The sequence below is a fragment of the Cornus florida genome, unplaced genomic scaffold (genome assembly GCF_030987335.1).
Source record: "Cornus florida cultivar Cherokee Brave unplaced genomic scaffold, ASM3098733v1 CherokeeBrave_3.0.0_Hap2_Chr01, whole genome shotgun sequence".
NCBI classification, from domain to species: Eukaryota; Viridiplantae; Streptophyta; class Magnoliopsida; order Cornales; family Cornaceae; genus Cornus; species Cornus florida.
Genome location: NW_026775571.1, coordinates 81,047,596 through 81,062,330, shown reverse-complemented (window position 1 = coordinate 81,062,330; position 14,735 = coordinate 81,047,596). Strand labels below are relative to the sequence as shown.

At 34.2% G+C, this 14,735-nt stretch overlaps 1 protein-coding gene across 1 annotated transcript; it reads left to right on the top strand.

Moving 5' to 3' along the window:
• The first annotated feature begins 5,812 nt into the window (after positions 1-5,812).
• LOC132302759 (outer envelope pore protein 37, chloroplastic) lies at positions 5,813-13,451 on the top strand. The gene is made up of 6 exons (XM_059799697.1): positions 5,813-6,300; positions 7,779-7,868; positions 8,163-8,339; positions 8,623-8,717; positions 9,780-9,900; positions 13,162-13,451. Exons 1-6 carry the CDS (start codon positions 5,905-5,907, stop codon positions 13,291-13,293), a joined length of 1,011 nt encoding a protein of 336 aa, XP_059655680.1. The 5' UTR covers positions 5,813-5,904; the 3' UTR covers positions 13,294-13,451.
• Positions 13,452-14,735: the final 1,284 nt, after the last annotated feature.

Sequence of the window (14,735 nt, the reverse complement as noted above, 5' to 3'; positions counted from 1 at the left end):
ATATTTCTTTATTATTTAAATATTAAATTATTAATATATCATTAATCCGAAAATATGTGTCACATTCTCATATAATGCTTCACTTTTTCCTAATTCCTTTTCTAATTTTTCCTGTCTAGTCCCTCGTACTATTTCTTGTGTAGTAATTGTGGGCGTATGACATAATTGAAAAGTTACTAATCCTGTGTTTGGTAGCATCGAATTGACGTTTTAGATTTGAAATTTATAAATTCTGAACTAAACTTTCTCGAATTCTAAATCCAAGACATTAATTCCGTACTTTTAAACATAACATAAAAAGATTTTGCTCTCTAGATTTCGAAAATAATTTTATTATGTTTTGGAGATGTTGTTGAAGAATTTAAGATATTTGGGTACATTTTATTGGTTGGACATTCCACGACAACAAAGAAATTAAAAGTTTTTTTTGTTCAATTTTTTATTTTTTATTTTTTTATTTATAAAAAATAGTTGTTCTCATATAATAAAAATCACAAAGAGTTAAAAAAATGGTTTAGTTGAAAATGATTGAACAATGTTTTTTTGCATAATACCTAAAAGTTTCTTTGATCTTTGATAATCTTACTTCTTTAGCAACAACAAAAATGATTTAACTTTTTATCTAAAAACAATGATTAGAGAAAAAATAAATAAAAGAAAGTCGGAGAAGAAAAATAAATCATAAATAAAAAAGTAGTAGAAAAGTCAGTATTTGAATTTGTACTAAAGAAATAAACAATAAAGAGAGACAATAAAAACATTTTAATAATATTAGATAATATATTTAAAGATATTATAAATTATAGGGATAATTTTAAAAAAATGGTGTTTTGGTGGTCAAATGCCAAAAAGGTGAAGTCAAATTCAAATTTTCCAAATTAATGGAATTTTATCAAATGCTGACTTGGATATGGAAGTTTACAGTAGATTTTCTATTAATTCCTAAACTGCCTTGAGGCGAATCTGGGTTTGACCTTGAAGGACTAGACTACCCCCTCCCTCTTTCTCAGAAACACTCTGTTCTCAAATGATTTATTATCACGAGAAACCCAAAACATAATCACTCCACCACTGTCGCTGCCACTTTCCACTCTATCTCTATCTATCTTATCACCACCAGCCCCCCTTCTATCTCTATCTCTCTCCATCATCACTACGATTTAGTGTATACCACAAAAATCTTAACCCTAGGGTCGAATTGAAAAAAACACTAAAAAATGATAAATAAATTTAAAAAAAAAAACACTAAAAATTGATCAAAAGAACTTCACCACCACTAATTTGCCGGCCCAACAAAACCACTACCTACCCAACACCAATACTAAACCATTTGCCGTCACCTTGCTGACACCACCTCCTCTCTCGTTGCAGCCATCGTAAAACCATATGAGAGCGTGATAACCTCTTTGACAATTTCAAGTAGGGATTGAAATGCAACTCTGCTTAGAATTTCACAAAGGACTCTAGCTTTTAGGGACACGTACGTATGGGCTTTCAAGAAATGATGCAAATTGTTCTTGTTGTTGCAAATGTGATATTGGGATTTGTGATGATGATTGGATAGTCTTAGGTATGTATTTGAGATTTTTAGCCACGGGCTCCATGGAAATTTCTTATTAAATGGGTAGTTAGGTCATTTTGTAATAGGGCAGTTTAGGAATTAAAAGAAAATCGACAGTAAATTTCCATGTCCAAGTTAACAATTGATAAAACTTCATTAATTTGGAAAATTTGGGTTTGACTCCATCTTTTTGGTATTTGACCACCAAAACACCATTTTTTTGGAATTGTCCCAATTGTTTGGCTGAGCATTTTAGGGCTTCAAACAGGCTTCTAAGCCCAAAAAGGCATTCCTAAAAAAAAAAATGGGTGTTTGGTGGCATTAATGAAATGGGCTTTTAACAAAAGTGGAAGCTATCAAAAGCCCGTTAAGCCAAAGCTACAAATACCTACTTCCAATATAGGCTTCTCAAAACATGAAACATGGGTTGTTGGATTATATTGGAATATTATTAGAGTACTATTTTATCCTTAAATATTGATTACATTGGCTATATTAACCTTTATTATTTATTAAATTACAACCTTTGTTTTTCTGTACAACACGCTACTTCAGGAGTCCCTTATCCTCCTTCCTCTCTCTTATATCACAGTTTCTTTCGCCGGCATCGTTAAAATTGATGGTGACCGCTACCACCTCCAACCGATTGGTGGAGGTTCTAAAAAATTAATACAATGCAACCTTATTCGGATTTAGGCGTTGATGAGCGCTGAAAAGTACACTTTTAAACCCCTTAAGCTTGAGTATTCTAGGACCTTTATCTATCTTATTTTTCCGTTTTAGTACTTATTTGTGTTTTTGTCTATTTCAGGTCAATAATGTTAAAAATGGGCTAAAAATGGTTTCTTAAGGCCTTTTGGAGTCAAACTAAGTCTTGGTGAGGATCTGGAGCAAAAGGAGGCTAATTTGGAGTAAAAAGAGGCTGATCTTGAAAAGCTGCCAAATGAGATCGATCATGAGATCGATCGCAAAAAGTGAGATCGATCAAAGTTGGATCGATCGAACTTTTCTCTGATCGGTCGAAATTTTTCTCTGATCGATCGAACATTTGCTGGCAGCGAGCTGTTTTATTCCCGTGCGTGCCCAAAAGTCCACCTACCTTATAGTACGGGATTAGATATTTTTGGAGCTATATTTTCGACTTAGTGACTAAGAAAATGACCTTCTATATAAAGGGAAGTGACCCATTTTGTAAAGAAGCTTTTTATTATTTTACTTTTACATTGTAATTTTATATTCTCTCTCTAGAAAAGTTAGAGATTAGGATTAGAAGAAAAAAGGGAAGTGGAGGCTCATCTCAAGAACCCATTTCTAGATCCACCCTCTCTCCATCTCTAGAGCTTCAAAGAAGAAGAAGAAGAAGAGAAAGAAGAAGATGGAGCCATATTTGTAGCTTGATTTCATGACCACATATACCTCCTCCATGATTGGCTAGATCTACACTTAGGGCTTGGATGAGCCCTAAGTCTTGTGTAATCTAAACCCTTGTATTTCTATTTTTGGGGATTTATATATATTGTTGTGATTAGTGTTCTAGCCTTGTGAATTTAATGAATCTTGGTATATTTATATGATTTTTATGGTTTAATTCTTCCTATTAATTCTCTAGTTTATTTACATGTTTATGTGTAATTAAATTAGGAATTATTTCTTACATGATTCATATGGATTAATTCTTTTTATTGATTCTTTATTTGATTACATGTTGTCTTATGTGTGATTATTTGGGAATTAATCTCTACACTAGATTCTCTATATTGGTTGCATGTCTATGTGTGATTAATTAAGGATTTAGTGATGGCTAGACATATGTCTTCATTGAATGGGTTTGTCAATTAATTTGATAGTTTATACTTATGCTTGATGGGTTGTTCTACAATTTAATTCATACTTGTAGGTAGGTAGACAATCTATGCTTGCTTAGGTATTCCATTGCTTATTATTGCAAATTCCATAATTCTCTAGATTGATGTGTGCTACAATTGTTGCTACCTAGATGAGTCATGCTTAAAATTGATGGGTTGTGCTACACTTAGTTTAGGTAGATAATTCATACATAAATTAGATGGTCCATGCTTAATATTGCAATTGATAGTCGTATTTTGTTCACAACAATGTATTCTCCATTAATGGAAAGCAAGTGGTTAATTACACGAGCCTAGCGGTGATTCCAACATCCTAAGACCTCTCTTCATATCTCTTAAATCCCTATCTCTCATTAGTTTACTTTATTTGCATTTTAATTAATTATTTTCTAGACTAAACAATCAATCTCTCCTTTGCAATATTGTGATACGTTAGAGTTGAAGTTAAATTCCAACACGTATAATCCCTTGGGACGATCCCTACTCACTCTTGCTACGTTAGTAGTAGTGTTAGTAGTGGTTTTTATAAATTTAAACTTGACCCAAAAGGCTTTTCTTGAACCGCACATTCATTACATTATTTTGGCGTTCACAAGCGGCCTCGTCAGGCGTTAAGTTTTCTTTGTTGGCACCACCATCCGATTGGTGACGTATCACCTCTATGCGTCGCCATGGATTTCGTTGACCATAAAATAAAGAATCATGTTTAGATTTATTTATTTATTTATTATTATTTCTTTTTTGTTGGGTGTGAACGTGTGCTTTGCTTGATTTTCCCTTTTTTACCCTCTTTGATGATAGAATGAAAAGAAAAATAAAATAAAAGAAGAAGAAGAAGAAGAAGATGACTTAGAAATGGGGGTGTCAATATATATATATACATGAGAAAGGTTTGAACTAACACAAGTGTGTTAATGGTGCATTTATATGACTCTGGTGTAAGCTGTGACCCGAAAGAGGTAGCTTTGAAGTCATATTTTTGTTTGAGATGGACTTATTTTTGTTTGAGATGGACTTGCACCAAATTAAGATTAACATGGAGATGAATAATTATGGAGTTGTCCAAATCTAAGGGAAAATGATTAATTGAGTATTTTTATATGTATATACTTGTATATTATAACTGGTAATGCTGTATGTACTTTCTCTCATAATTGGTTCTCTAATACATGGTGTTCTTGTTCAGAAAATGTGAGGATCACAGTGTCACTTTAAAAATATTAAATTATGTGGTTGAAATTATTTCTTAATTCAAGAGGACTTTAAAAATTAAATATACCAAACATATTTTTTGATTTAAATTCCTTTTATCAAAAGTTCTTCTTCAAGGACTTTCTTAATAAAGGACTTCTTAGCATCAAGAAGCTCCCTCAAACAGGGCCATATCGGTTCGGATTATTATCGAAGTGGATCAATTATAATTCATATCCAATTTGTTTAACTAACATATTATTTGATTTGAATGGTTGACGGCAATGAGTTATTGAATTTAATATTTTAATTCATATCTTAATTATTAATTTGAATTTGAATCGAATTTGAAGCATTGACAAATCTAACAACATTGCTTTTAGGTTTTCTAACTTGACATTTTGAAATTTATTTTAATGCAATATCGAGGACATATTTTGGATTTAGTTATGTGAAATGGTTTAATGGTAGAATATGAATCTCGATAAGTTTTAATAATTCTCCATCAAAATATAAAGAGCACAAGGTATAAAACATATATATAAAGCAGGTAAAATAATATGTTCAACATCTAAAAAATTGATAAATTATACTGACATTTTCTCTAAATTAGTGAAATTACAAAGACTTCTCAATGTTACTGTATTTATGTAATTCTTATAAAAAATTATTTGACGTTTTTGTACTTTTTTTTAAAATTTTTTATTCAATCCAATCAAAACTCTTCACTTAAAAAATTGAACCAATAAGAGTTGAATAAGATATTAATCATATTATTAATGAAAAAAAATACTATAAATATGTTTTTGATTTAACAGGATTCGAGAGATAAGTTCTCTAAATCTCACTTTGGAACTGCACTCATAACTTAAATGGTGCATGTATTCTGAAGCCTGTTGGTCAATTGAACCACTAAATAACTTATTGTTTAATAACATTTAATAATTTGATTTATGAGGAAGGAAAAAAAAAAAAAAAGAATATTTAATAATTTGTGGTAAACAGTTCAAATTTCACATCTAAATTAGGTAAGTGGTACCAAATCCCTATTAACCTCCATTCAAACTATTGTAGTTCAAAACCCACTTTTTTCAATTCATAAAAATTGTCGGAATCAATCTCCATCTACATTTCCAGAAAAAAAAAAAAAAAAAAAAAAAAAAAAAAAAAAAAAATCTCCATCTACATTTCCGCCTAAAAATTCCAAACACCCTCTCTCTCGCTCTTCACAGTCCTCACCTCCCTCATCTCTCTCTCTCACCTCTCAAATTCACCAGACAGATAACTATGGTGGAATCAGTACCACCAAACCCTAACTCGCCCTCACCATCGGCAACCGCCGGCGATCCTCCACCGCCACTTCAACCACCGCCGCCTCCGCCGCCAACCCAGGGCGGTGGCTTCATACGGTTGCCTCGGCGACCGACCATAAGAGTCACATCGGAGTTCGACAGTGATAGCTCCATCTTCTTGCACAAGATATCAAGCAAGTTGTTCGATAATCTTGCGAAGCTGAAGCTGTGCTTTCAGAACAACAGCAAGGGCGAGATCTTCCAGCCCCAGTTGGCCCTCACCTCCAAGCATCTCTCGCTCCACTACGATCTCGAAGAGCAGAACGCTTTTGTCAATGGGTTTCTGGATGTTGCTCCTGGTGTGCAGTTGAAGGCTGCTCATGATGTCAAGGTCACCCCTCTTCTCTCTCTTCCTATATATATATATATGTTGATGGATATGTATATATAAGCAACACCAGACCTTAATTGTTCATTCGGGATCGCCAGTTTTCTGTTACACCATTGCCATAATTTCAGAACCACATTTTAAATTGCTCACTAAGGTCAATTCATTCAGGCTCTTGCCATCCTCCAGTCACAAAATTTACAAAGATTGAGCGAAATAGACAGAGCAGACCAATCAATGAAGCTAATTCAACTTCAAACACATAAACCCATCAAATGAGAATTCTAAGCAAAATTCATTTGAGTAGGAAATAATTACTCTGTTGTTCATTGTGATTTCTTCCAATAGCTGGGAACTTATCATGACACTGGTTTGGTGGACTTCAATTTAAGAAGATTTTTTCATTTACTGAACAATCTTTGATCTAGGATATGGTTAGTGACATGCTTCCTTTTGGGGCTGATGGTTGCATATTTGTTCCATTTATAATGATTTTGAAGTCGCATAACATGTCCTACAAGGGTGATGTTGTACAGCATCTGCGATCTTTCTACTCCATATTGACAATTTCATATTGCAAAGAAGACCTTGAAGTGTGCCAGTTAAGAAAAGTCGCATACTCCACATTGAGGGTAATACTAGGGGAAGAGGAAGACCAAAGTTATCGTGGGTAGAGTTAGTGAGGAAGGGTATGATAGCACGTGGATTGACCGAGGCTATGGTCTTAAATAAAGCGGAATGGAATCATAAAATACATGTAGCTGACCCAAGTAGTCGGGAAAAAAGGCTTGGTTGCTGTTTTAAACCTGCATAGTTGGATTAGCACCATTCAGTGATTTCTTTGAGGTGCAATTTACAAGATGAAGTTTCATGGTAAAAATGTAGCCTCTAAATGATTGTTTCACATAACAATTTTGAATCATAATATTGTAATTCCTTAATTAGAGTTCAATTTTTTTGTAAATAAAATTAAGAGAGTAATATTTATGCTTTACGTGATATCTCTTGACCTAAAATTGTTTCCTAGCGTTGTAATGTCACTGGTGAATTTTCAATTTATACTATATATGCTGTAATATTGTTCTCTTACAAATAATTAATGCTATATATGCTGTAATATTAATGCTTTATGTGATATCTTTTGAACTGAAATTGTTTCCGGTGAATTTTCAATTTAAACTACATATGCTGTAATGTTGTTCTCTTAAGAGAGTAATATTTATGCTTTCCGTGATATCTCTTGACCTGAAATTGTTTCCTAGCGTTGTAATGTCACCGGTGAATTTTCAATTTCTACTATATATGCTGTAATGTTGCTCTCTTACAAAATATTTTTGCTATATATGCTGCAATATTAATGCTTTATGTGATATCTCTTGAACTGAAATTGTTTCCTAGCATTGTAATGTCACCAGTGAATTTTCAATTTAAACTATATATACTGAAATGTTGCTCTCTTAACAAATCTTATTTCTTTTTAGGCACAACAAGGGGAGGTAACAATGGTTGCTGATCTTGCTGGTCCAGCCTATAAATTTGAACTTTCATCTGCTGTTCCATCTGTTGGTTTGGTGAGAATAATTCTTTGCATATGGTGTTGAACAGGATTGCGCATTTACTTTTGAGGTAGTTGTGGGACTATCAGTGTTGTGGGCCACTTGTTTTTTTCTTCCTTTCTTGGCTCATCCACCTTATGCTGTTGGTAGCATACTTCAAGTTGCACCTTTTGCACTTATGTTTAGTGATAGTGTTTGTGTAGGCTGAGTGTAGCTTTACTCCTATGCATTAAGTACATTGATTTTTTTACTAGCTCATTGAACAATAGCATACTACGGTTCTGAACTCATTATTTGCCTTTCTTGCAGCCAAGAGCAACCTTTAAATTCCCACTTGGTGAAGTTACATTGGCTGAGAAAGAGGAGGAGGAGGAGGAAGTGCGGAGAATGTTGTCAATAAATGGGATCCTTAAAGGTCATATTCTAAATGGGGTTTTTAATGCTCAATATGAGGATCAAAATGTGAATCTGAGATACTGTTATAAGGTAGTTTCTTTAGAATTCTTTTCATCAAATGCATTTTCTTATCTTCTCTGCTCACCCAGAAAAGGGGAAAAAGCTTGTTTATTTCATTGCCTTCATTTCTTTCTATTCATATTTATTTAGAATTAGATTGTTGAATGCAACCAATAGTTTTGTAACTTCCGAATTAGATTGGTTGCATTTCCAGAAAATGCTGGCTCTGTAACCTGTTGACTCTGTGTATTCCCATCTGCTAAGTGTTGATTGCTCAGAGTGCATTGAGTTGAATGTTTTGAATTTGCTGCAGGATGAGGAAATGGCCTTTATTCCAAGCATTTCACTTCCTTCAAATGCAATATCCTTTGCTTTTAAGCGTCGGTTTGGTCCTTCTGACAAATTGAGGTGAATTTCTCTCTCTCCCCCTCCCTCCCTCCCTTCATCTCTTCCTCCGTGTGTGTGTAATTATAGTTCACTAACTTGAGCACAATCATATATGTTTGCTGTATTTGAATTGGTTCTAGAACTACCAATTTTGTAAATTATATGCAAAATGCTTTTGATCCTAAGATTCCGCAATACTATATAATCACTTAGGGTTTGAAGATATGCTACTGTTGGTCCACCTGCTAAAGTTGGGATATTTAAATCTTGAACTACTAGATCTATTTCTGCAAGCATCTCTCTTTTGAAGGGGCTGAAACGTCAATAACCGCCATAGAATCACAATTGCTTGAGTTCTCTTAGGTTTGATCCAATTTGGTGGACTGACTTAATTTATTTTAGTAAGAAGTGAGACACCTACTAGTTCATCTCTTTGAATTATCTGAACCAATGAAAACTATGTGAAACACTCAATAAAGTGGTACTGAGCTATGTTTTTAAATGGGCTGTGATGTATGCTAGTGTCTAATACAGTGAGTTAAAACAACCGGGGATGTTATGTAAATTGATCATGCCAAAAGATGTCTGACTTAAAATTGGTATATTTCAACATGGGACAGGGCTGTCAAGTCACTAGTTTATTTTGTCAATTCATGTACATATTTGGTCAATTCATCCTATGCTAACCCTCAATTTTATGTGTTTTTTGGTTTTGGGGTGTGGGGGGGGGGGGGGGGGGGGGGGGTTGGGGGGGTGAGATTGTTACATACGTATAAGGGTGTATTTATGTCCTTGGTCTTATACTTTTATGGCTTTAAGTTAACAGAAATAAAGTACTCAAATGTTACTTAGAAGTGATAACAGAAATAAATTACTATTAGCTTAATGGTAACCATAATAGTAGTTGCATGTGGGTGTTAACTTGAATTAGGTTGTTTTAGTGTGAAATAGTATTATTTATTTGTAAACTTTTATTGAACAGTTATGAATTGGTATTGGCCTTGTTTTTTGCGAGTCGATAATTTTAGGCCTCGTTCATGACTAGGGCTGAGTTTGTAATTATTTTTATGATTCTATTGCTAGCTACTTGTACAATTTTGATTCAAACTACTGGAGTACGGTGTACAAACACACTGTTGGCAAGGACTTCAAATTCAAATCTGGTTATGATTCAGCAGCGCGACTTGGTTGGGCATCCCTTTGGGTAAGTGCTTTTATTTGTTTCACAGAATAGCTTCTGGCCCTTAGTAAATATATATATTTATTTCATTCTTATAGTTGCTTCTTGTTTACTCCATTACTCTTTAGCTGCTCTGGTGGTCGACTGGGCTGTACACATTTAATTGTGTCCCCCTTTCCATTTGCTTATAATCTTTATGGGGTACAAAAACAGATGGAAATACAACCACTTCCATGCATATTGTGACCCCAAACAGTGCCCTATATAGCCCAGCATTAGAAGAGAGGATGTCTTTGCCATTTTAACAAAGATAAGAAATGATTGACCAATCTATTCTGTACCATGTCTGTACGCTTACTAAAGTAGTAAGGTACTGCAAAATCTGGTATCACTCTTATACTTGTTATGTATATTTTATTTCTCCCATTCTCTCTCTCACACACACATGCACACACCAAAAACAATGTTCCAGAAGTTTATAACTTTGAGGCTCACTCCAAATTATTCAGACGAGTTCAGTCTCATCTAAAAACTAACACATGTTTAAGGCCCACTCCAAAATTAGGCAGACTATCTAAAGCTTATCTAAACGTGAGGATAAACGTGAGGATAGGTTAAAATTAGGCTAGTACGAAGTCAAAATTCTTTTCTCTTATTTGCTTCTTTGAACCTATCTTATATGGGACTTACTCATCAACAGAAGTTAGGACGACCTCAAAACTCATATGAATTTAAGGACTTGTTAAGATTTGAATGAGTTCAAACTCAGAAGTCTTTTGTTCTCCTTTAACTTTACTGACTTGTGTTGAACACATATTCTTGCTGAGAAAACTGGAAACATCTAATCACCACAAAAGATTAAGGGGTCATTAGAGTTGCAGACAAACCAAGCTGAACCGGGTAGTTGTCTGAGTTTGGCTTGGTTGAAATGAATGGTGTTGGAACTCAGATCCATCTCTAGTCAAGCTCAGCGATAACTGTTTGACCTTGGTTCCTCTGCATCTCTTTGGGCTTGCGAACTGTTTGGCTCAGCTCCATTTACATCGTTTAAGTGTGAGGTTTGACTATATATAACCAGAGGCAACAATTCTAGAGATTTTAACCCTCAAGTCATTTACAGGGTGTCTATGTTAAGAAACTTTGCATTTGAAGCAGCCATGCGTTGTGCTTTTATACAGCACTAGATTTGGATATAGTATCCTTATGTAGCTCTTCTTAACTGAAAGAGTTCTTTAGAAAGGAAGTTGGTGTGGGGAAGAAACATAGAAGCCTGTGGTAAAATGAATAATAGTTGCACAATTCTAACAAAGAATCCTTTTGTCCTTCATTATATTTATTGGTCAGAGCTATGATGCCATGATTCAGGAACACAATTTTTAAACCAGTTTCATCCTTCCATCAGAGATTACATGTGGAATCTCACCTTTCATCACTTCGAATTCAGGATACATGAGGTGCTCATTTTGTCGCAATATTTCCCTTCAATGTCTACTTAAAACATGGAAGCAATTCAATCATTCAATCAACTTGGTGAAGGAATTTGGGAATAGTCCAAGGTGGCAAAACCTGTTCTAACACAGCCTTGCAAACAAACAATCATTTCTGTCTTGTGAGTGTAGCGGTTTGTAGATGGTATTCTCAATCATTTGTCTTGCGGTTGTAGATGGCAATTCATAATTGGTTGATTGTAACAACAACCATTCCCACAAGTGGTGGAACCCAAGTCCATAGTGTTGGTTTTGAAGTGTCTGCTCAAAGCATTACAGTGATATTATGTAAATTATCTTATAATTGACCATATCTTGCTAGCTTAAGTTCCCATGTATTGGGTCCACTTATCTATTGCATTCTTCTTCCAATAGATATGATTACTGAAACATTCACTATGAATGTGTTGCATTAGGAAGCCCAGTTCAATTAGTTAAGGTACCCAGTTCTGGTCCCGCTACAACAGGGTCCTGGGGAGAGAGGACTTAAGACAAATCTAACCTGTGGAATTTCACAAAGTGGTTGCTCGAGTCTCAAACTTCCACTAATGAATTGATATTCATGCATTAAACTGCTAAACCAGGCAACTTTTGGTATGAGATCAGTTTGATTATGACAATTGCAATCCTGTCCATCAGAGGGGTGCTGAGTTCAAACACCAACTATAAGGCAAAATTAAAGGTACATTGTTAAATAAAATCATAATTAAACTCTGTAATCCTAAGAATTTAAGATATCAAAAAAATTATTTCTTTTACTGTCAGAAGATGGGTATTGAAACCTTTTAATTAAATAAAATCTACTGAAGATATATACTTTTGGTTATGCATAAAGGCCGGCTAGTACTTTTTCATACTAGCCGTATGATACTGCATTCTTGTGAAGTGGGAAGTATATCTGTTCCAGGTATGGGTTTGAGGTACTCTATGGTTATTACTTTTCTGGGTGTGTTGTTTACTATTGTAGAGGACATATGTTAGTATTTCTCCTATATTGTAATGACATGCCGGCTGTTAGGCTCAGAATTGACTGCTAGGTTCTAAACTCTCTCTCTTTCTCTAGATAAGTTTTGAATTCTCTCATAAATATATGTTGTCTGTTAGGCTTAGAATTGGTTTTTTCAGTGCATGAGTAGTGTTGATTGATGTTTCCTTTGTAAACGCCCTCCTCTCCACCTATCTAAGAGCGGGAATCCTTCTCAGCATATGAGTTTAAATTTATTATATCTTCCATACTTTGTTAAAGACCTGGCCCAATTGAGTCTAATTTTTTATTTATTTATTTTTTTTCAGTTATAGATAAGGTGATTGTCTTTGTAGTTTAAATCATCTATTCTGTTTGGTGTCTTCTCAAAATAAAGATGAATAAACTAATTTAAGCGTATGCTGATTTCTAGAATGCATTTCCTTCATTAGATATTTGGGCATGCATGTTTTGGGAAAGAAAATTGAAATGCAAGATCTAAAAAGGTTTTAACATGTTCCCAAGCTATAAGTTGCTGCACACGTTCCCTTAATTTTCACCATCTCCTTGAAATTCATTCTCATGAAATTGAAGCGCTGTTTGGTTCAATTTTCTGAAAACAGACCAGATTTCAGAATATCATCTATAAAAGAATGTTTTTTGAAACTAGGTTCCATTTCAAATTTAGAAAAAGACTTTTAAAAATATCCAATCACACACATTTTCACAGAGTTTTTAAGTTTGTATTGTATAAGAACAAAAAACTATTTGCAGAAAGCAGAATTAAACAGGTTTTGAGAGTCAACTTCTGATTTCATTTTGTCATGGTCTTAGGTTGGAGATGAAGCTGGCACTGCTAAGACAGCTCCCATGAAGATGAAAGTTCAGTTCATGCTCCAAGTGCCACAAGATGATATCAGAAAGTCAGTGTTGATGTTCCGTGTGAAGAAGAGGTGGGATATATGAGTCTGTCTGCTGCAAGCCCCCGTGTTACTAAAATATAGGTTCTACTTGGTAATGTAGTGTTGGGATGCAATGTCCTGTTGTAATGATGTTTTTGCCCCAGAACCATCTTTCTGGTGTAAATTTTAATCTCTAAATTAAAGCAAAATTTTTTATAGCAATGTTTCAGTGACAAGTTCATCACAAATAATTAGTCTCGGGATGGTGGGCTATATAATCAGGAATTGATAGTTTGATATATTACAAAGTTATCTCCACCTTTTTAGTCCACCTTCCAATTGTACAACTCTAGTATTAGATTCAATATTTGGGCTTGTTTCAGCTTTCTAGCCGGGAACCAAAACATGTTATGGTGTTTCCTAGTAGAGATCTGTGCGTGTGTGTTTTCGGAAGCAGAGTTCTAAAACTTGCCTGATAATTTTGAATTTAAACCAATGGTTTTTTTTTTTTTTTTTTTTTTTCAACTTGTGTCATTATGGTAGGTGCATTATTTGATTTATTGGTAAAAGCTCGTGTTACCAAGAATGAGAATGCATGTTTGAGTTTGAGGACAGTATTAGGTTTGTGTCAAGTCGGTTCTTTCCAACATCATCGATTAATCGAGAGACGTCACGTCAGGTATCGATCTACATCAGTCATGAATTGCGTATGATACATTTAATTTAAATATCATGCAGTGTATCTCAACGGCTTGCTTAAAATGAGACCAAAATTTAGAAGGCAATGTTGGTCATTTTGCAGATTAAAAAATATGCTTGAGCTCACATGTAATAAGGCCGAGATAGCTTCTAAAACATGCCAAATATTTTGATGGGCTCAAATAGAGCCACAGGTCCACAGAATATGGACCACTATTGAGCTGTAGACGTCCTATTCTATGGTTTCTTTCGCATTTGATGGAACAGACTATTAGCAAAAAAACAAATAAATAGCTTCCAAGATCCCCTTATGGACCATGTATTTCCTGCAATTTTGAAAATTCATAGGTAACAGTAGTTTTTTAAGTCAACATTTTAGTTTCCAAAATGGTAGGGTTTCTATTTTTTTTTTTGGATTAATTCCACTTATCTCTTTGAGGTTTGTCAATATTTCGCATAGATCTTTCCGTATTTCATAATCCACTTACCTCTCAGGTTTTGGTTTATGTAACAGATTCCCCTTATTTGACCATTTTACCCTTCTCATGTCTTAAATGATAACAAACATTTCATAGACAAAACAGTAAAAAAAAGTCACTAATAGGGGAGGTAAGTGGGATTATGAAACATTGAGAGTTTATGTGGAATATTGACAAATCTTAAAACCTAACAAGTGTACTTTGAGATGTCCGGATTCTCTGAATGAGTTGTAATGGTGCTGTAATTTGTTTAACACTTTAAAAATTTTAAAACATATTTATTCTCTTTTAATTACAATAATTTTTTAACACATTAAAATTAGCTTAT

Coding starts and splice junctions, on each gene's coding strand:
- LOC132302759 (XM_059799697.1), top strand. CDS start 5,905: ATGGTGGAATCAGTACCACCAAACCCTAACTCGCCCTCACCATCGGCA. Junction 8,718..9,779: donor GGTCCTTCTGACAAATTGAG/GTGAATTTCTCT, acceptor TTCTATTGCTAG/CTACTTGTACAATTTTGATT. Junction 9,901..13,161: donor TTGGTTGGGCATCCCTTTGG/GTAAGTGCTTTT, acceptor TCATGGTCTTAG/GTTGGAGATGAAGCTGGCAC.